The sequence below is a fragment of the Copadichromis virginalis genome, linkage group LG2, assembly GCF_057382275.1.
Source record: "Copadichromis virginalis isolate Kocher_CV1m ecotype Utaka linkage group LG2, C_Virginalis_male_GT1.1, whole genome shotgun sequence".
Classification (NCBI taxonomy): Eukaryota; Metazoa; Chordata; class Actinopteri; order Cichliformes; family Cichlidae; genus Copadichromis; species Copadichromis virginalis.
Window position 1 is genome coordinate 22,432,870 of NC_140619.1, and position 21,605 is coordinate 22,454,474.

The window sequence follows — 21,605 nt, forward strand, 5'->3', positions numbered from 1 at the left end:
TCCTGACACACACTCATACCGCACGGTCACATCTGAGCTCCTAAAAATAACACATTGCTCCTAATTGAATTAGCTGTCTCATCTGATCTGTGTACTGTTCCCCCTCACGGCAGCGATCCAGCAGGAGGAAGTGGCTGATCTGAGCCGCTGTGTGATCACAGGGAGCAGTCAGGAATCTGATGAAAGCTTCGCCCTGCTTTACTTGAGTAAAAACACAACAAACCGCCTAACTGTGTAGCGCCTCAGGCTCCTACACACTCAGGCACCATCTTGAACAGAGAAATACACTCCAGTTCAAGCATAAAAACGACTCCTAACTCAGCAGACAACTTACAAATAACCCGTTTCAAACTGCACCTTTAGCCACTTCGTTATTAGCAGCCTGTGGCAAAATCTTTTTTTTTTTTTTACATCAACAAGGTGATTCCCAAAGAGCTATTAGCTGACACCTTGGCATATCTTGACATTACGCACTTTGTGTCCTGAAGGAAATGAGAAGAAACCCTGACTAAGAGAGTCCTGGCTGTGTTGAAGAATAAACTTTCAAGCTCATTAGAATTGAATAAACTCTGTTGGCGCTTTACATATAGTCTACTTCCATGTATGTTTGCACACTTCCTATTGTTCTAGCAAAATGCAAAGAAATGAGTGGCTCAAGATTTTTGCACAGCACTGTAAATGCACTCCAGAGCTTCGAAATGCATCTCCTACAAATTTCTTTGCCGTTACAACATCATTTGAATGGCGGCCAGGGGACAATTGACTTTTTTTCCTCCTCCTGTGTCCTCTGACATGGCAGTGGGCAGGCATTCTCTGGGGCTCTGAAAGAACGATTTGTCACTGTCGACAGCGGCGCACTGTACTGCCGAGCCAATTAAGCTCAAGGTGCAATTTGATACAGCTTTTATATACACTGTGGGTAAGAGGGAGGGCAGGGTCTCGGGCGGGGTCTCGGGCGGGGGTGGTGGGGGGGCCGTTTGCATGCGCGTTTGCATTTGTGGAGTTGTGCGGGGATGATTGAGTGGGGTGTGTGCGCACGCCCGTCCCTATGTGTGGTTGTGAAAAAGCTGGAGACAAAGTGGGAGAGCATTGTGTTGGTGTTGCTTTACAGCGGCAATAATGCGAGTGGAAAAAAAGGGAAAAATCTCAGGCTCTGAAAAAAATCCCTAAAGCCAGGGAGGGAGGGGAGAGAGTGGGCCTTTTCTTGCTAGTTTAAACACTTTGACATGAGCAGCACCACAGAGGGGCCTTGTTCTGCAGGATTTAAAAACAACCCAACGGGGACTGAACACTATGCAAACTTAGATCCCTTACACTCCTGCGCAGGGCTGGGACTAATAATATCCTGGTATAATTAGTGATGAACACCTGTGCCTGTGTGCAGCAAGTAAGTGAAAGTGACTGAGAGGAGAACACAGACACAAGTAATCCAGATTCTTTTCCCCCTTTTGAGGAGGAACCTGGACAGCGGACAGACAGGGACAATTAGGCAAATAGATGAATAACTCCTGGATATAAATAGAGCCACAGTCCAGACTGTGATTAATGTGACCAATGTGGGCCCTGGTGGCTTTCGGCAGAACACAGCCCCCCTCCTGCTCATCCATTCAGAGCCTCTGCAAAAAGACGCCACCTTGCTAGCGTACCCCTGCTACCTTTATCGTGGCCTTATGAGCTTGAGTTACGACCCAGGGGAGAGGTCAACAGTCCAACCATTGATTGGTAACGGTAAAGGCTCTGGGCTGCGAAGCAAGCACGGTAGTCACATGCAAGTTAACAAACGAGGTCGCATTCAGGGTTTAGCTTTATGTTTTCTTTAGTGACCGGTCCCTGGGAGGACAGACCAATATATCCAGGCGCTGCAGTATTTTAGCGTGGGAGCGGATGTTTGTTTGGATTCTCCTCACAGGTCAAACGGTGGCTGCAGTGTGTGTGTGTGCGTGCATGTGCATTAAGTGTGTCTGTTGTCTCTGTCTGTGCAAAAGGAGGACAGGGGGAAGACAGAGAGGGAGGGGAGTCTGGAGCGTTGTTTTCAGCAGCGCTCGGTGCCCGAGGCTCGTCCTTTACGCTTTGCAGTTGTCACAACAAGCAAACTATGTAGAAAAATTGCAACGGCGAGCAGAGAGAGACGCATTTCCCAGCACAGGTGAAGAGTACAGGTTGGAGAAAAAATAAATAAATCACACGAAATGCTGTCGGTAAAAACGTTTTCTTAATTTAACTCATCTTAACGGAGTGGGTGCACACCAGTGGCTGAAGCGTTACTGTGAGAGTGTGTGCCTTCATGGTGCAGTACAGTTTATTCAGTACATGTGTGCTATGCACAAAGGCCTTTTTTGGTCAGATAAGTATGTGGAATGTTAAGTCTCCAAACACAGGTGCTTCTTATGAAATGGAGGAGATGGTTTAGATTGCTGCTACATTGGCAGACGATGTGTGCGCATAACACATCTAAGCTGCTCAAATTTGATCTGGGTTTTGAAGATTCAACAGATTAAGTGATATTTTGGTTTCCAAGATAAAGCAAATATTTTATCCCTTGTCCCATTGCAGCAGAGCAAACTACTCGCTTGGATATTAAACTCAGCAAATTTAGAAATTGAATGGCCAGCATGTATATATGTATGTGTGTGTGTGTGTGTGTGTGTGTAGTCTTCTTTCAGTAGCCGCCCTTACAGCTGCAAAGACATGGGTTCTATAAAAACATAATAGGAGCTGCTCATTCGTTTGGCTTATCTGGAAGAGATTAACTGATAAGACAGTGCACTGTGATTATCGGCTCCTTGGTCACATTCTCAAACTCCGACACTTGGCCAGGGCGCTGAGTCCTGGGACACTGCTTGACTGAGAGCCGGGAGTGAAATGAGGGAGCGGTCCGGGATGCCTCTGTCGATGGGCTGGGAATGTGGCCGTCTGCCTCCACACCCACAGGCCGACCACAGGGGCGCTCGGAGAGGCTGGGAATGTCGGGCCAAGAAAAACGGGACGCCCAGAGGCGGCCCTGGCGCTGGCCTTTGCAACGGCGCTGCTCTCTGAGCTACTCCGGCCTCCCAACTTCCACAACTCTGTTATTCTAGACAGAGGGACCCTCCCACACAAAGGGCAAGAGAGCAAGACAGAGAGACACGATGCCAAAGAGGGCCGGGGACATGAAAACACAGATGATGGCGTTTTAATTGCTTTTGAAAAACAAAGGTGCACAATTGATTAAAAAATGCGAGAAGACGTTGCTTGAGTGAATCTGCAAAAGTTCCCCGTTGCTCCGATGGGAGAGGAATACACCCTCCTGTTGACCGGGGAAAACCGACCCATCACAGGCACTCTCTCAACTGCGGCTTGTGGAACAAATGCAAGTCAACAGTTATTAATTAACATGGTCAACGAAGGGCGGTGCTGTCACCGAGGGAATGACCAGCATGCTGCACCCATTACCCTCTCCCCTGCACCATCCAAATTAAATTTACTCCAGTGTATTTATAGTCTCCGCCTCCCGAAGCAGCTAATATGATCACAGAAAGGAGTAAAAGACCTAGCTTGAATAGAAATAAAAGCTTTGAGCAGGGACGTAAATTTTAACCGAGAATTCCTTGCAGTGCTGACGCTGCGAGGGCGGAAAGTGTGCGCACTAGCGAGAGAGGTAAAAACCATAACAAATCAAACATACAAAGAGGTGTCTGTGAAGGTTCTCAGTCATCCAGGTCATCGTAGTCAAAGGAGCTTGCAAAGAAAAGCGTCTGGACTTCTTTAAGTTGCTTGAAGACGTTTCACCTCTCATCCGAGACTTTCCACCATTTGACCTTAGAACTGAAGAAGCTTCTCGGATGAGAGGTGAAACGTCTTCAAGCAACTTAAAGAAGTCCAGACGCTTTTCTTTGCAAGCTCCTTTGAATACAAAGAGTTGATTCTGTACTCAGGGCGAAGAGCTCATTCAGGGCAGGGGGGGGGGAAGCGCTTCTGTGTACAGAGAAGGGCTGTGAACCCTCTAAGAGGTCAGTCCTGAGGCGGGGTCAGAGGTTGGCAGGGTGCACCATTTGAGACTGCTTCTGAAAAGACTGGACAATGGCAGTTCTTATTGGAACAAGCGAGAGACTGGCATAGAACGACAGAGACACGAGAGAGAGAATCAAGTTAGTGGGTAGCTGATGGGTCAGCATTTGACCCAAGGGGCATCCTGGGCCTCGTCCTGGTCAAGCTGCCTCCAACAAGCACATTTTTTGGATTCTGTCTTTATCTTCTTATAATAAAGGAAGCCGACAAAAACATGTTTACATTCTTTTCCTGGGTCCGGCAATCAGTAATGGAAATGGTGCTGGTAGATTCTGATATGTTTGTTGTTTAGATGTCCTCACTGACTAACCAGCCGAATTGTCCCCACATTCCTGTCATAGAAAAAAGCCAGACTACAAATACAGCCAGGAGTGACAACTTGGCTGGTCTGACTGCACACACAGAGAGCTCCTGCAGCGCAGTTTCACTAACTGTCTGAGCCCTTTTTAGTGGTTAGCCTGCGGTTTCCTGCAGCAGCTCCGAGTGTAGTGACAGCAGGACTGTTCACTGTGTCGTCGAGTTACTTTCACGAACAGCCTGGAAGGAGAGAGTGAGAGCAGGCCAGAGGGAGGGGAATGGATGGAGGGAAAATTTAAAAAACGCAGGTGAGATTAGAGGGTTAACGTGTGAATTGCAAACCTCCCAAACTCTCAGCCGAGCTTTTAAGACATTCCCCACAAAATGGCTTCTGTGTGTCACTGTGGCGGCGAGCAGCAGAGCTGCGGACCTCGAGAATGGTCCCGCTGTGTGCAGAGTGTTTGTGGACTGTGGCTGAGCTGATGGACACGACCCAGGAACAGGCCTGGAATCAATTTAGTGCGTCCAGAAAGTGCCTGTGAATGTAAATAAAGCTCTTGAGCAAACAAACGCTTTTCCAAGAGGCACACACAAACACGGAGAAATGCAAAAGGCCTACAAAATGAATCAAATGCTGGTGGGCCCCCTTCAAGTACATGATGAGAACCCAGCTCTGAGCCCTTGTATCCACATAAATTAAAACCAGGACTCTTCTTCCTGCCTTCTGGCTAATTTGGAGTGTTTTATCCCTGAACTGATCTGAGATAACACCATGACAGAAGCCCAACGACAATAAGAAGACAACATCATCCCCCTGTTCCTCTCCCCCCTCTTTTTCTGCTCCATTTCCATCTTCCCCTCTTACTGCCACCTCATTCAGCTCAGGAACTGGGGACACACAAGGCCTTGTGATCAGCCCCAAGAAGAACAAGACTGGGAAACTATGACTCTTACTAGCCAAGCCTGTTTACACAGATGGTGGCAAGCTTCATTATTTTTGTGAGGGGTGTGGAAGGAGGAGGATTGGCTGAATTTACAGAGGTTGTTTATAAGCTCAAAGAGGGATGGACACGGAGAACATTGGGTCAGAACATTTCCAGTGTGTTGCACATTATCAGCCCCCTCAACTACACAGCCTTTCAACAATTCCTCTACCCCAAGGATTTCACGCTGTCATCAGTTTAAGACTTCTCCAGAAATTTTATATACCCACTCCGGCAAACAGTTAGTACTTTGAAATCATTTATCATGTGAAGCCTACACAGATTTGGGCTGGTAAACAGTCATCATTGTGTCAGACAAGGATGAAAGCAGCAGGCACTCTGTCCAAATCTCTTTTCTGAATGAAGATTTTGATTTGCAGTAATCCTGCAGATCACATCATTTTAATCTATGCATTTTATTTATATGTATTTATTTAAATACATATATTTTAGGTACATACGTGGTCAAAACAACCTGCTGAAGTTCAAAGTGAGCATTAGAATGGGGAGGAAAAGTGACACTTTGGACAGTCCATGGTTGTTGGTGCCAGGTGAAGCTGCTCTGAGTATTTCAGAATCTACTGATCTACTGGGATTTTATCTCCATCTCTAGGGTTTCAGAGAACAGTTGTAAATAAAGAAAACATCCAGCTAGCTGCAGTTGTCAGGGTGAAATGCTTTGTTGATGCAAGAGGTCAGAGGAGAATGGCCAGACTACTTTGATATGACAGGAAGGCAACAGAAGCTCAAATCTCTGCTCATTAAAACAAAGGTGTGCAGAAGAGCACCTCTGAATGCACAACGTGACCGCACTGGGTGCCACTGCAGAATTTGTTGTAAACATGAAAAGATGGATCCATCCTGCTGTGTGTGAAGCTGTGGCGATTACTTTAATGTCCTACTTTGGGACCATTAGTACCGACTGAGTATCAACGAAACGCAACAGCCTTCCTGAGTATTGTTGCTGACCATGTCCATCCCTTTATGACCACAGTGCACCCATCTGCTGATGACTGCTTCCACCAGGCTACTCATCATGTCACAAAGCTGAAATCACCTCAAACTGGTTTCTTGACATGTACTCATGTCGTGTGAGAATGGGAGATTCACGTCATTGATGTGCCGCAAACAAATTTGCAGGAACTCTGATGTCATTATGTATTTTAATACGGACAAAAGCTCCACAGTGTAACCACCAACTGACCCATTTATCTATCTCAGGGGTGAGCAACTCCAGGCCTCGAGGGCCGGCGTCCTGCAGGTTTTAGATCTCACCCTGGGTCAACACACCTGAATCAAATGATTAGTTCATTAGCAGGCCTCTGGAGAACTTCAAGACATGTTGGGGAGGTCATTTAGCCATTTAAATCAGCTGTGTTGGATTAAGGACACATCTAAAACCTGCAGGACACTGGCCGTCGAGGCCTGGATTGACCACCTGTGATCTATCTAAATACCTTTGCAGGTATTTGAAAAAGGAAACAAACCATTTGCAAGGTTGAGAGATTACGAGTATCACTTTTAGAGAATACAGTGCTAATAATGAAATGTCCAAAACATTACAGTAACCACCTCCTTTAACAGCAACTTTGTGGTTCACTGACAGATATATTATCACATTTTCTTCGTACTTAATTAGTTCTGAACTCCTTATAGAGGTAAACACTTCAGATCTGGCATCGTATTGATAACCTGGGTAATAACTGTTGGCACATTTGGCACTCAAATTCAAACTAGTCTCGGCATCTAATAGTTTGTCCAATCACCACACAGAGCTCACAGTATTTGACTTCATTTCAATGTTTTTCTTTAATCGTTTTTCACCTCCTGTTACCCAACATGTTTTTACAATTTTTTTTTTCAAAAAATAATTTTAGAAAGAAAAACGTTGAATGAAATGTGTAAAAAGACAACTTAATGCTGATCGATGCACGGGCCAAGGAGTGAAGTGTGTTTTTTCTGCCTGCCACGTGGGCATGCAGGCACCTGCACGCTTCCTCTCACATGTGCACCGTCTGAGCCCGTCTCTTTCTCATCCTGGCCTGTGGCACCGAGCCTCCCTGGCTGGCAACCATATGTTGATGACTCTTCATGAGTACAGTAGCGCTGACGATCAGCTCTATGAAATTACACGAAGCTTGAAGAAGAAGGAAATTGCCTATACGGTGGATGCATCCGGTGCTGTTAATGTAAACTGTGTCCGCTGTGATGAAGACATGTGCAAACACTGTTGTGGAAGACAGGCACCGTGTGACTCACCTATCAGGTGCAGAAGGGTCAGAGGTCACAGCTGCAGTTAATTAACATACCATGCTGGAGCACTGACAGCACGTTAGGCTGTTAATTTGACCCACATACAGAATAAAGAATGTTTAGGTTTCCCAGTGTATCAGCCTTTACAGTTATCAAAGGTGTTTTTGTCTCTTTGTGTTCGTTCCCCACATTCTCTCATCACCTTCTTCGCTCTTTTACTCACTCCTTTGTTCCAGCCGCAAAATTTGTAGCAGACCTGAAAGGTGAGCCGAGCCCAGCCTCTCATCGTAAGCCGCGTGTTTCACATTACAGGAATATTTCCACTTTGTATTTTGCTAACCTCTGGCGCTGATAAAAAAGATCCAGAGCTCCCAAAGGAACGGCTTTCCTTCGGGGCGCTTATAGTGAGCGAATGTCTGAGCTCAGGAACATAACAAGAGGTCTATTCACGTGGCTGCTGATGAGCATAGCGAGCAAAAGCCCGTCCAGCTCAGCAAGAAAACACACGAGGCAGGGATCTGAGCTGCTGAGCCAAAGCAGAGCACACTGTTTGCTTGCAGACTACCGAATGTTTCCAAACTGCATCAAAAAGCCATTTTCGCAGGTTGTTTAGTAGTAGTCCACTTAGCGCCACAAAAAAAACAAAAAACAACCCTTTTATTAAAGGGAATTAAAATTGTGTGATTATCTTAGCCACTTCTCTGGATTAATCACTCATTTTCCCACTGTGTACTGACTGGACCATGAAATATTACCTTGATCCTACTGGGAGTTATCTGCTGTATTTCACTGGGCTTCCACACTAAGCTGGAAACAGATGATTCCCTCACTGCCAGCTTTTCACAATTAAATTTTTTCTTCAAATTTTAAGACTTTATGCAGTAAATGAGTGTGTATTAGCAGATGTTTTTGTGAAGTTTTTTAGCACCAGGTGGAAACAGGAGAAAAAAATGTGTGGCTCAGGCAATGAAGAGAGGCTTTGAGAGGAATCTGTGAGCAGGTTTTTGCAGAGATGGCGGCACATCCTTTGTTTCTCATAGAGGCCATACAGTCAGAGGCCAGGTGTGCATGAAAGCACAGAAACACAGGTGAGCCCTCATCATAAAGGTAAAGACACGCCATATAGAATCACATTTTACTGGACTACAACAAAGCTAGAGACAACTCCATCTGTTCACAAACACACATCTATTCATAGGTACAGTACTGTGCAAAGACTTCCATCGTTCCTTCATATTTTCCTTCCAAGGAGCCTCTTTCTAGTCATTTTAAAGTCGTCTTTCAACATTTCTTCAGTCCGTTACTTGTACCTGACCATTTTCAGAAGAATGACTTTTGTTTTGTTTTGTTTTGCTTGGTTGTTAAGACACTTTACACTGACTTAGGATTCAGTCAAGCATAAAAAAGGAGCTTAACTCAAGAGATGAACCAGCTTAATGTCTACACATAACAGTATAAAACTATATTTCTAAAGAGCTATTAGCTGAAAACTTCATGGTGTTGTGCAGTTTGTCCTTCAAAAGTTTGAGGAAACAGGACAAGTGGAGGATAAAAGAAGTAGTATCAGGCCTAAAAACTGTCTGCAGCCTATAAAAAGTATCTGAACACATATGACACAGGATGTGAGAGATGGATCCAGTCCTTGTAGTAAAACATTAGGTAGTTATGGCAGAACTTAATATCTTACTTTGTGGTAAAGCACGGTGGAGGCTCTGTCACGATACAGCCTACTTAAGGCCCAGAACCTGGTTGCTGTTGCTCAGATTGGGAGGTTGGTGGTTCGATCCCTGGCTCCCCCAGTTTGCATGCCAAAGATACTAACTCTGAGTTGAACTCCGATGCACCCATCGGAGTATGAATGCGTATGAATGACAGAAAGCACTGAAAGTATAGATAACAGTGCTTGTGTCATGGGTGAATGTGTTGTATACAGCGCTTTGAGTACTCCAGGAGAGTAGAAAAGCGCTATAAGAATGAGTCTATTTACCAACCACATTTCAATAAATCTCCCTGTAAATCCAGTGATCATAAAAATGTATCCACAACCCCGCTAATGCAACATTTGCATCATTAAATGATTAGCAAATTTAATGCTGTTTTCTTTTTTTAACACCACCTCAGGTCATGGCATAGAGATTCTTTGGTGTGTAATTTGCAACCAGTTTGGTTCAGGAGGTATGGAGGTGGGGCAGGTGGTGGTGGGGTGTCCCTGTCCTGGAATAGCTCCGGGACTGGAATGTTCTGGGGAATGTGTAGCGCGAAGGTTTGATTGGCTCGGGAGCAGAAGCGTGTCGGTCTGCGTATGTGTTGTCAGAAGGTTATGGAATCTGCGCAGAGAGTCGGTGAGGAGAGATCCGTCGTTACCGTTTGGTAACAGCCTCGCTCTGGTCACCAGGCTGACAGCTGACTACGTTGGTGGCTTAGCCCTGCCTGTCTGCACCTTGTTGTTGTGGCTTCGGTCACCTTTCCCCACGGCCTGTGTGGGTATGCGTGTGTGTCACACCACTGATCGCTTACCAGGCTTTGTGAAATCCGATCTGCCTCGTCCATCTCAGACCAGCAGAGCACAGACAAGCAGGCCATTAGGCCCCTCTGCTCTGCAGGTTAACCTTTGAACTCCAGTCCCCCATTTGACCAGAATGGACTGAGAGGCCGTGTGGGGTCAGCATTTTGCTAGGTCATCACAGGCTATCAGCAGCTATCTGCGCATCTGCCAATAAGCACCGACTTCTCAAGGTCTACAAACATTACTGACTTGCATAGAGGCCGGTGCAAACAGGCTTTCAGGTGGTTGCAAACACACACTGATGCACACATACCTAATCTAGAAATATACTGCAGTGAAGCAGAGCTGCACAGAGAGGCTGACAGGAGTGTTTAAGAGAGGGCATCAGGCTCTCACGCTGGAAGCGATGGCCCTGCAGGATTCCTGTGTGAACCCTGGGTTCCTGCTCTCGCTCCCTGCCCGGCAAACCCAAATCTCTGCCACAACATCCCAGACAGGAGGACTACTCCCACTGCTGTGTTTGCTCAGCTGCGCTGGCTTTGTATCAGTGTATCGAACCCTCTTGTTTCTGCTCCCTGGGTGTTTTCTCCCTCTTCTTCTGTTTGGTTTTTTTTCTTCCAACTGTTTGTGGCCTTTTTTTTGTTCTCTGTTTGTCTTTCACAGCGTGCATCTGACGTTTTTCACAAGATTGACGGCAGGTCACGAGGTGGAGGTGAGGCAGCTACCTGCGGAAGTCTCATGTCTCCTGCCACATAGTGTCACGTTGGTGTCAACATGCACAGCAGTCACGTAAACCACCTCTCTGCTTTGGACTGCGATCGCTCTGACTCGCTGCAAAAGAGGCCAGATCTGTTAATCTGGTTAGCGGGCACAAACATAAACAACTAAACAACCTTTTTCTTCTTCCTTTTACAGCCTGGCTCATAAATACAAGTTAAGCTGATTTTGATTCGTGAGCATGGATACAGCATCACTTAAAACCACACAAATTAAAGTCCATATCGTGTGCGTCTAACCTGCAAAGATGCGTAATCGCTTGCGTCGTGGCGGCGGGCCCAGCCCAGACACCCCCGCGCACTCGTCCTCGTCGTCGCAGTCGCCACTCTCAAATTCCTCCTCCCCCTCTTCGCTCCACCCGTTCGCTCCTGCTCCACGAGACCGGGCTCTCCAGCGCTTCTCAGACACCGTCACAATCTGCAGCAACTGTGGGACAAACAGGAAGCGGTTAAAGGTAATCATGTGAAAAAAATGCACCCTCAGCCTCTCCGTGAGTCACTCTGCGGCTGCGGAGTGGGCCTGCGCACATTAAAAGTTTAACAAAGCTGTGAAAATAAATAAGGGGTGTCTCTTGATCTGAGTGTGTAGCATGTGATTATAACAGGGTGAGGGGAATTCCAGGGAAAAAAGAAAAAAGTCGGCGAGATCTAAAAAAGGTTGGTATTTACCAAACGTGTATGACAATCACCAGGCAGGAAAAACAGTTTTGTTATCGGTGCCAGTTTTGTTATTTTTGTCCAAACGTGATTCATTCAAAGGGCTGCGGCTTTTGCTCCATGTAATTTGCCGGTCGAAAAAGAAACTGGGGTAAGCAGACTGGTGTGATTGTGTTGTTACTGGCAAACATCATTGTCTTGAGTGGTTGTCTCAGGGCAACAAGGATAACACCACATAACACACTCCACCCGGGTGGACATCAAGGCCCCCCCCTCCCCCGGCAACTAAAAATACACAGCTAGATGTGAGATTAGGAGAAATGATGTTTGCAATATTTTTGGAGCATTTTAGCTTGAAAAGAAGATAAAATCCAGCAGATGGATCAATACGACATCAAAGCAAGATGGTAAAAGACAAACATGCACCACAAGCTCGAGTAAGTGTGCGACAGAAATGTGATTTTCAGCATAGCCTTTATCCAGTTTGGCCTCTGGGCTGGAAAAGCAGTGGCTGTGTGACTTAGACAATTTACAGAAGCTCATAATGAGTTCTGCAACACATTCCTTAACTTCTTCCTTTGTTTGGGAGAAATGTGGGAAACTCATCAACTCATAAATCATATAAAAAAAAATACCCTGGAGCTGTTAAGCTATTTCATTAACGATGTTTAAATTCCAGTCGACCTAGTATAATAAAAATACATCAAGTTTTACACGTTTAATAACTTAAACTGAATGAAACATCCTTGAAAAACCTCATTCAGTTCCCATCTTACATTCGTGCGTGAAAAAAAATGCGTGTGAGAGCTTGGAGACAACGTACACGGTCGCACTCTGACCATCGTTCAGGCTTCATGACATCACACGTGATTGAGAGCCTCGCCAGAGGAACAGATGTGCTAAATTCCAGCCGCCTGCCCTCTCTGGCAGTGTCCTCTCATCTCGCCGCTCAAGCTCCTCCTTGTTTGTTTTTTATTGATTTCCTTCCTATTTGTGTGCGTCAGCATGCATATTTTGCTGTTGTTTCTAGTTGTCTTTGGGAGAAAATTGGGTTCATATGGGCCTCGTCTCAGGTCAGCTGCGACGTCTGTCTGGGCCCAGACTCGTGTGTGTGAGTTTGTGTGCGCGCGATAGAGAGCGGAGGTATAAAAAGCCCAAGCTAATCACAGAATTACGTCAGTCGGAAGATAAACAACCCTTTTCCCTTCGGCTCCATATACAAGCCAGTCAATCTGGCTTTTACAAGTGACATAAACTCTAAATTTTGGAGCGGGAACACACATTACCCTGTTCCCAGCACAGCCAACCAACAAACCTCCATTCATTTAGCAACATTGAGGCCATACACTGATGATGACCACAACATTTTTAAAAGCCTGGTCACTTGGACCGAGGGACGGACAAACAGTAACTCACAGACATCGGATCCACAGGAATATTTTAGCTTCTTTTTGAGGCTGTGCAGCGAAGCACCACCTGCTGACAAAGCTGAGCTCTCATGAAAACACCCCGTTATCTTCCACAAGTACACTCTCCACATCGTGAATGGAACTTTAATGTACTGAACTGTGTTAAAGAGACATATGTGTTTGCCTGCAGAGCCCTCCACAGATTTACCGAGCTGGGCCCGAAATTCCTTCTAACGACTTGTATCCTGGCAACTTGTCCAGACTCAGGCACGGGAGGGGCAAACCTTGTTAAAAGGCAAACAGACACTTGTAAAGCAGGGAGAGAATGAGGTGGCTCGGGGTATTTTAGAGCAAAACCTAAAAAAAGGAATGAGGAGAGGAGGGAAAACCACTGATGTCAACAGCCGTGTTTGGAGTTTACTGCCATGAGCAGATCTTCACCTTCCAGTATACATACAAACTCGCATAAACAGACACTCTGACGTCTGCTTTACTACATCCTGACGGTAGATGACACAGGGCTAAGTGTTTACAGTCGTGCAGGATCTGCAGCTTGGTGGGGCTTTGAGCTCAGCGCTAATGTGTCGGCAGGCTAATATCCTCACAATAACAGTGCTGACACACCGGTGTTTGTCAGGTTTCATGTTTACCATCTTAGTTTGGCATGTCAGCTAATGTCACAATCAATTTGTTTAAAAGAATAAATGTTTTGGGTGAATGACCGAGTTGAATCACTTAAAAGCTCTTAGTCAGCTGCGAGCAAACATGCGGGATATATTCAGTCACTGAATGAGTAATTCAGTTCATTATCCTAACACGGAGGTAGCTGGGAGTTAACGCTATACAATCAATGGCCTGCTTCCTCAAACAGAAAACCACACAAAAGCAAACACGCACCTTCAAGTTTAATGTTGTGAAAAAGTCAGACGATCCCACCGATCTCTTAGATGAAATGGTCAACTTTACAGCAGAATTTAAAATGTTTACAGCCTGCTATAAAGAATAAATATTTTTGTCTTATACCCAGTTTTCTCCTTCGTAAAGATACATTTAGTCATTTTTTAAAGTTTATTCAATGGAAAAAAATGTGGGACTCATAAATATACATTGATTAGTGTGTAATTATTATCTTCCAACAAACTGATGAAGTCTCATAGACTGCAGGGCGCCGCCATGTTGCCCTGCCATCTTGAATGCCATGGCTGAGATGGATATCACCGTTCCCCCAACCTCGTTTTATGTTTGTGGCAGGAGAACGACCAACTTATAGATGCTTGCACTCAGTGGAGGCAAGTTTTAATTCATGCCTGGACCTTCAGACTCAGACATGGTGTGTTATAATCTGAAATGGGTCCCCTTCACCAATCAAGCAAAAATGCGAACGAAAGAGACAACAAGCAACTTAATAAAATGTCATCCTCGTCTTCAAGCATTATGCCCCGAACTGAAGTTAGAGCTCTAACACACCAGTATCCAACAATCCACAACAAAGAAATTCAGGAAAAAAAGTAGCATCCTCACTAAATCACCTCAGTATCGCTGTCATCAGACAGATGTGAGCTTCTCAGACTCATCAACCTACATTGGACTCCTTTCACCAGGTGCCAACGAGGCCAGTGGCTGCTATTGGACGAGTAATAAATATAATGAAAAACATGTAAACATGCTAGCTGGATATATGCAAAGCAACACATGTAAAAATTTTAAAACACAAAATCAATAGCAGTTTAAACCTGGTGTGTCATCTGGTGGGTGTGACCCATCTAGTGCGCGCCTACACCACCAGCAACCGCCGCTGCTTGTGGATCAATGAAAAGCTGACCTGAGTCTGTAAGTCCCTTCCTGCTAGTACATAGTGTCTTTGTAGCGCCACACATCAACAGAGCACCCTTTGGACTCAGGCGGAGCTACAGGGGGATTGGAGGAGATCTGACCCCTGGCAGTGGTGCGTGAACATGCCCTCATGGCCGCGAACCAGATCCCCAGCTATGGGTAGTTAGCACCACTGCCTTGTGGTTGTGTCGGGAGTGACAAAGACCAAAATCCAGAATGGAGTCTCAAAGTTGGTTGGATGACTTTCTTGTCACTGTCAGGAAGCTCCTGCATCCTCCCGCCGTTCCAAATATATCCTGGCACTGGATCCAGAAGTCCCCCTCACTTTAACCCAAATCACACACACACAAGTCACAACTTCCAGCAAAAAATCATCATCCTCATGGCAACCGATGGATTACACTGTAAAATGTGCGGTGCAGCTGCAGCATGAAAACTGAGGGAACATCGTACATTTGTTTGCTGAACACACGATAAATGTACATTTTGAACCTTGAAACAATAAGGCATTTATGATTCACCTCAGCTTCAGAGCTCTGATCAGTTCAGAGAACACTGTTATTTTTCTGAGGAATTATTTTAATTAAAACATTTCTCTGGATTTTGAACAGAAAAAAGTGCTGTGCACATCACAACGATTGACATTCTAGGATTAATTGTTTTGTCTTAAACCACTGTATTGGATAAATCAATATTTAGCCCTGGTCATGGAGCACAATTAAAATGTCAAAGAAATAACAATTCATTCTGATGAAGACATGAATGCTGTTATTGTCATTGTACAGCTAGAGGGCACCACAAAAGTCACTGTGGATTAAATATTTAGAGACCACAAATATGCCAGCCGACCAAGTAAGTCTAGAAATATTTTGCCGAGCACGAGAAACCTGCCAGTGACACCAGAGGCAGTTTACAGGAATAGTTCTCACGGGTATTACTGCTAACCTTCATGACAGTTTGATAACTGTTAAGATAAAGTAGTAGACAAACCAACTAACCGACCAACATTGTCTCAGAGCTAATCTTTTTTTTTAAGATGTTGATTAAAATCTAGTTTCATGCACACATTTGAGTGAAGAGCATATGAGCTGTACATGGAGAACGCATGAAAACGGTTTTGGAGAATTAAAAAAAGAAACTGTATATACAGGCATGGCACTGACCCTTCTCCACTGCGGTACAGAGGGGAGGATGACAGGGCAGTAGCTCTGTGGCAGGGCGCTGTGGATTCTGCCCACTGGCTACCCGCCTCTGCCGCGGCTGCGGTAGCATGTAGGGGTGGGGTGGATGTTTGTATCGAAAGTGACGCTGCGCTTTTGGCATGGCAAAGCCGCTGCGTGATACGCCAAGAGCATCCAGATTTACCACAAGAGGAGAAACCTCAAGCAGCTCTGAACTGGAATCTTCTGCAATTATAAAAAAAGAGAAAAGAAAAACCAAAGCAAGAGGAAGCAGGGAGGAAGCAAATAAAAGGGACTTTTTTTTTTCGAGAAATGTTCGGCATGTTTTCCATTACGAGAGGAAATCTCTCGCTCTCCTCTTCTCTGTTTCACGAGTAGCATCGGGAGCTGGCTCCCACAGACAGCTGGACACAGGGAACATGTAATCAGCTCGACCATAGGCATCCCGCACGCCACAGGGTTCACCTCCCTTTAACACAAAAGTGCAAGTCACACCAAGGAAACATGGGCTCAAAGGCTGCACACAAAGCCCAAACATGTGGCAGATTGCTCAATGCAGGCCAGCCCAGACAGAGACACAGAAACCACAAGTCTGTCACTGCCTCCCACACATGACATGAACTCCACACAGGGTCACTGCTCGACACGACAGCTGCAGCTGAGCCTCAGAGCCTCTGGCTGACCTCCGCTGATAGAAATCAACCTGCGCTCGCTGATCATCAGCTGTGGTCTGCTCGAGCTGGCACCGAGATCTTGGATCACATTTTCCCATAAGTCACAGAAATTTTCAGAATGTAGGAAGAGCCTGGTTGAATGGGTGATAGTCAAAAATGGAGAGGATGAGTAAAAAAGGAAAAGTGCATGGAATTTTTTTTATCAGTGTCTGTGATTGGGATCTGGGCCTGTGTTATGTCCTCCTCTACATGCACAGGACTTGTCTGGACATGCTGCTATGTGACTCGGCCCAGATGGAATCTGTAGGACTGAATGTTTCTATCAGTGCTTCAACACATTTACATCACGCCTGCAAATCTAATCTACAGAATTCAAGGATTCGGTTTCCAAACAGACTACCTCCCATAAGTTAAAAAAAGAAAGTTCCTCAGTGTTTAATTGTTCTGACCTGAAGGAAAACAGTGACACAGTGATGAAATTAGCTGACCTGATTTAAGGGGTTTCAGTCCTGCTTTTTTAAAGTAGCTTTGCATGACTCACAATTAAAAATAATCCTTATTTACCTGATACCTGTGTGAAACAAACAGTTTTAGCTCCTCTCCCTTTGTGGGAGCTTTTTGCTCCACAGACTCTGTCGTCCTCCTCCACCTTACAAAGCTTTTCAGTGTCTGATGAGCTGCAGGAAAAGTATTTCATCAATAAGCAGCGCTGGTAGAAGGCTAAGTTCACAGGAATGAGGACGTGCTGGGTACTGAAGCAGAGGTTTTCCTGGAATAAAACAGACCTATAATTAACAAATAATAAAAATGGTCACAAATGCAGTAGTGTGCAAAAGTCTTGAGCCACTCCTCATGTGATGTAATTCTCATCCAGGCTTTCTAGTTGTTCCTTTGGACACTGGCAGCTTTATTTCACACATTTTCAGTCCAGTCCTTGCACCTAACCAGGACTTTTCTGTTTAGCTGCTTAACAGTGACCTATAAATCATTCAAGCATGAAAAATGGCACCTAAGAAGTCCTGTATGCACATATAGCAGACAATTTACAAATAACTAATTTTAAATTGAATCTTTAGGCACTTTGTTACTAGTGTCACAAAAATAAATAATGCGTTCCCATTTCTTTACAAAGATTAAAAAAATCACGCAGTTTAACAGACAAAGTGGCACGAACCAAAAAAGGCGATTCCCAAAGAGCCATTTATTGTAAATGTACATGCATATCTCAGCACGGTGTGCAGTGTATCCGTAAAGGCTATGAGGAAAAAGAACAAGTGGAGTACAAAAGAAGTGACAGGCCTAAAAAACAAGTACAGCAGATGAACAGTATCTGAGACTCATGTCTTTAAGAAACAGGAAAAAAAATCAGGAAGGACCTGAGAGAGGGCTGTGGTGGGGCGTGGTCTGCGGTGCCGTGCATACGCACCTGCACGGCATCCGCAATCACGCCCGCCGTGTTAAAACACGGGGACTCAGGGGTTGGTGGGGGGTTGTGGTGGTGTGATGCAAATATTAAATAAAGATGGCTCAAAACATGGATCTGTGGTCCCGTCGTGCCTTAATTCCACCACAAGGGCCTAAAGACACCGAATGAAACACTATCAGCCATGGATTGGCCTCCCCAGATCCCAGACCTCAGCATCATTGAAGCAGTGTGGGATCATTTTGACAGAGGATGGAACAAACGGCTGAAACATCCAAAGAACAGATTTGAATGTCCTTTAAGAAGCCTGGAGAACTGATCACAGAGCTACATAAGAAAGTTGAGGCTGTGTTAAAGAATAAAGGTGGTCACGTGAAGCTCATTCAAACTTCACAAACTCTGTTTTTTATGCTGCATGTTTTGATAAATCATTCAACCTCGCATTTCTCTAGCAAGATAGAAAGAAATGAGTGGTGGCTCGAGACCTTTGCACGGCCCTGTATTTTCCACACAATGCTGCTGATTTGTCTTTGAAGACCAAAACATCTTTGGTACATGTCACAACCCTTTGATGTGGAGTCTGACTCACACACATGCTCCAAACTGATGCTGATGTTGCCCCATGTCTGCTGAGTGTGTGAGTTGGAAAATATTTGCTAAAATATTACCCACAATTCTCCTCAGGTTGGAAACAATTGTTTTGATGGACATGTGGAATGCTTTCAAGCAGTCTGGCCACATGTTCTAAACTTTCCCATCTTTATTTAGAAGTGAAACCAACCTCAGAGTGAACCTCAAGTGTCGGTAATAACCCCTTCTTCCACTGCACAAAGCTACAAAAACGGATGTTTGCATCATGCCTTTGTTTCTCTGACTAACCTGAAGTTCTGTTTACAGCCTGTCTAATTGTCAGATTGTATGCATGTGTTAGCCTCTCAGCCTCCTTCTAAGCGATGCTTGCCATAGAAGTGGCTTGAGGAGTATAATTCTGTTATAACTAACAGAAATAGTGTCCTGAACTAAGAAAATCAGACCCAGATTACAAGACATTTCTCCTGTACCTTCCAGACCCTGGTTAAAAATAGTTTGCGACACTCTGGTATTGATATCAGAGCGCCTCTAGCACAAAAAAGGTTTTTCTTGATAAACGAAGGAAATGGACTTTCCTTGCATTTAATGTGCACATGTCCCGTGAGCTGCTGTGTTTCTGTCACGCTGGCAGATATCCCTGTTCGGAGCTCGTAGCCTGGGGAGAAACGGCATGAGAGTGGAAATAAATGAGGCACATCATGGGAGAGTAGAGACAGATAGACAGACAGATGGAGGAATGACAGGAGGCACTTTCCACAGAGTGAGTCATGGATAGCTCCTCAGCGGGGCGGAGCGGCGTTTGGGTCAGCGCAGCCTGCCTCGCATTCCCACCCGCTCTCCTCGAGTCGTTACTCAACTTTTATTGAATGTGAAATGTAAAGAGAGGAGGAGGAGGAGGACCAGCGCTGTCTCATTCTCCTCTGTTTCTTCTCCCCTCACCCTCCTGTCTTTCCCTATCTGTCCACGCTCGAGCGTGTCACGCAACAGGAGCTCAGCCTCAGACGGTTAATGCAGACAAAATTAATTTCCTGATGTTCATTCCAGTCGGACACAGAACACGCAGGAGGAAAAAAAAAGAAGCGGCTCTCCGGTCCGGCATGAAACTGGGAGTGTTTGTGCTCCACCTTAGCCCGTAACTCTATTTCCAGACCTCTCAGTTTGGACTGAATCCTGAACGCATGTTTAGATGATGTTGCAGAGGGAGCTTAAACTGTTGGTGTTTAAGAATAGAAGAATGTTGTTTTCCAACACGCTGGGCTCAGATCGAGGCGGCGCATGAACGCAGGGGGTTAACTCCCTTTAGTATTAAATATATCTGGTATGACAGCAATTTTCAATCTTTTTTTGAGGGTAACCAAATGAAAATATCGACTTATGTCTGTGAATGTGCCTGATTGTCTCTATGGGGTTTAATAGTTTAAAAAGTCTCATTCCTGCTCAGGCTGCTGGTTGCTAAATCTGATTACACCCCGTCAGACAATCTCTTTTTGTCCAGTGCTTTCCAGAGTCATGTGTTGCTCAGAAATCCTCCATTTCAACATCAGCAGACTGTCACTGCATGTTCCATGATCACACCTAGTGGGAATCGGTGGATGATCACTGGGGCAAGTGGGTAAGAAAGAGTGGAGGAGCTATGCTTGTGTGTGAGCGGCAATCAGCTGATGTGCTGTAGGCTTAGCTTAGCTTCTAGCCTAAGCACATAGAGAACTGAAGGTGCTGGAAAGAATGAAAGAGAAACGTAAAAACCGCTAACCACAGAGATAAATAGGGGTCTTGCGATATGAGAAGACGGGGAGCATGAGAGGGGATGATAAAATTTGGGAGTGCTGACATTTTGACGGGTCTAGAGAGGAGCCTCAACTGAGCTGTAACCACCCACTCCGCCCTGAGCACTGCTGTCCCAAACAAAAGGCGCAGGATGAACGGGGAGGTCTATGACCCTCGCGGATAAGACCCTATGATGACCTAGCAGAAACAGGAAACAGGAAGTGTGACCCGTGACCTCTACGGGGAGGTATCCTGTTACACAGCAACATATGACTGTGCCCAGCGACAGAGAGTGTGAGAACGCAGCAGGAAGACTCAGCTGTCCGATTCCCTGACAGTTCAACGAAAAGTCAAGAATCAGCAAAGAAAAGTTAGCACGAAAAAGACAAACAAACAAACAAACAAACAAGCAAGCAAGCCCTCAGCTCAGAGTCACAGGTAAAAAATAGGAAAATACCCCTCACCGGTGTTCCTGCTCAGCAAGGCGAGTGCCCGCCTTGTGCTGCGGGGTTTTTATAAGCCGGCTGTGTGATAATTACACCCACTGGGGTGGTAGTAGTGTGGGAGCGAAGGGGGTGGCATGGGCCTCAGGATTGATTGAGGGTTTGGGGAGGGGGCAAAGATGGAGGGAGAGGTGGAGGTATGGAGGTAAGGAGGAACGGGTGGCAGTGGTAGAAAGGATGGTTGGGACTCATTAGCAGGCAGACTAATTGGGAGGAAAAGGCCCCTCACATGCTCTGTCTGACCTCACAGTCAGCAGGGGAGAAAGCCTGGGGTGGGAGAATGGTGTGTGAGTGTGTGTGTAATCTGTTGGTTGGATTTGTCAAGTTAAGGAACCACAACTGCTCAAATCCTAAACTTACCATGAATTCCTAAGTCTCCGGAAAACGAAAGGATAACACGCATGTACGGTGCGCTAACAGGGGTACACAAACGCCCTGCAGCCCCTTCAGAGGTTTACACCAGGTGTCACACATCATTTAAAGCACCCCTCGTGAGCTCGTACCCACTCACAAATATTAGCATCCCCTCTTTCCTCTCTGCTGTACATGAAAAAAAAGAAAATAAAAAAAGACGAGGAGGGCGAGAGGACAAAGCCCTGAGGGGATACATAAAAAAAAAAAAACCCCCCGCTTCAAAACCCTCTCAGTCAATAACATCAAACAGAAGTCAGTCTCTTTGACTGGAGTACGTGTAATGACTAGGTT

General features: G+C 45.5%; 1 protein-coding gene across 1 annotated transcript in view; it reads right to left on the reverse strand.

Moving 5' to 3' along the window:
* Window positions 1-21,605, reverse strand: part of gpc3 (glypican 3) — a 155,535-nt gene that overhangs the window by 5,385 nt on the left and 128,545 nt on the right. Inside the window, exon 7 of the mRNA XM_085473790.1 lies at window positions 11,103-11,289. Coding sequence (XP_085329916.1) covers window positions 11,103-11,289 — 187 coding nt within the window. The remainder of the gene's footprint in view (window positions 1-11,102; window positions 11,290-21,605) is intronic.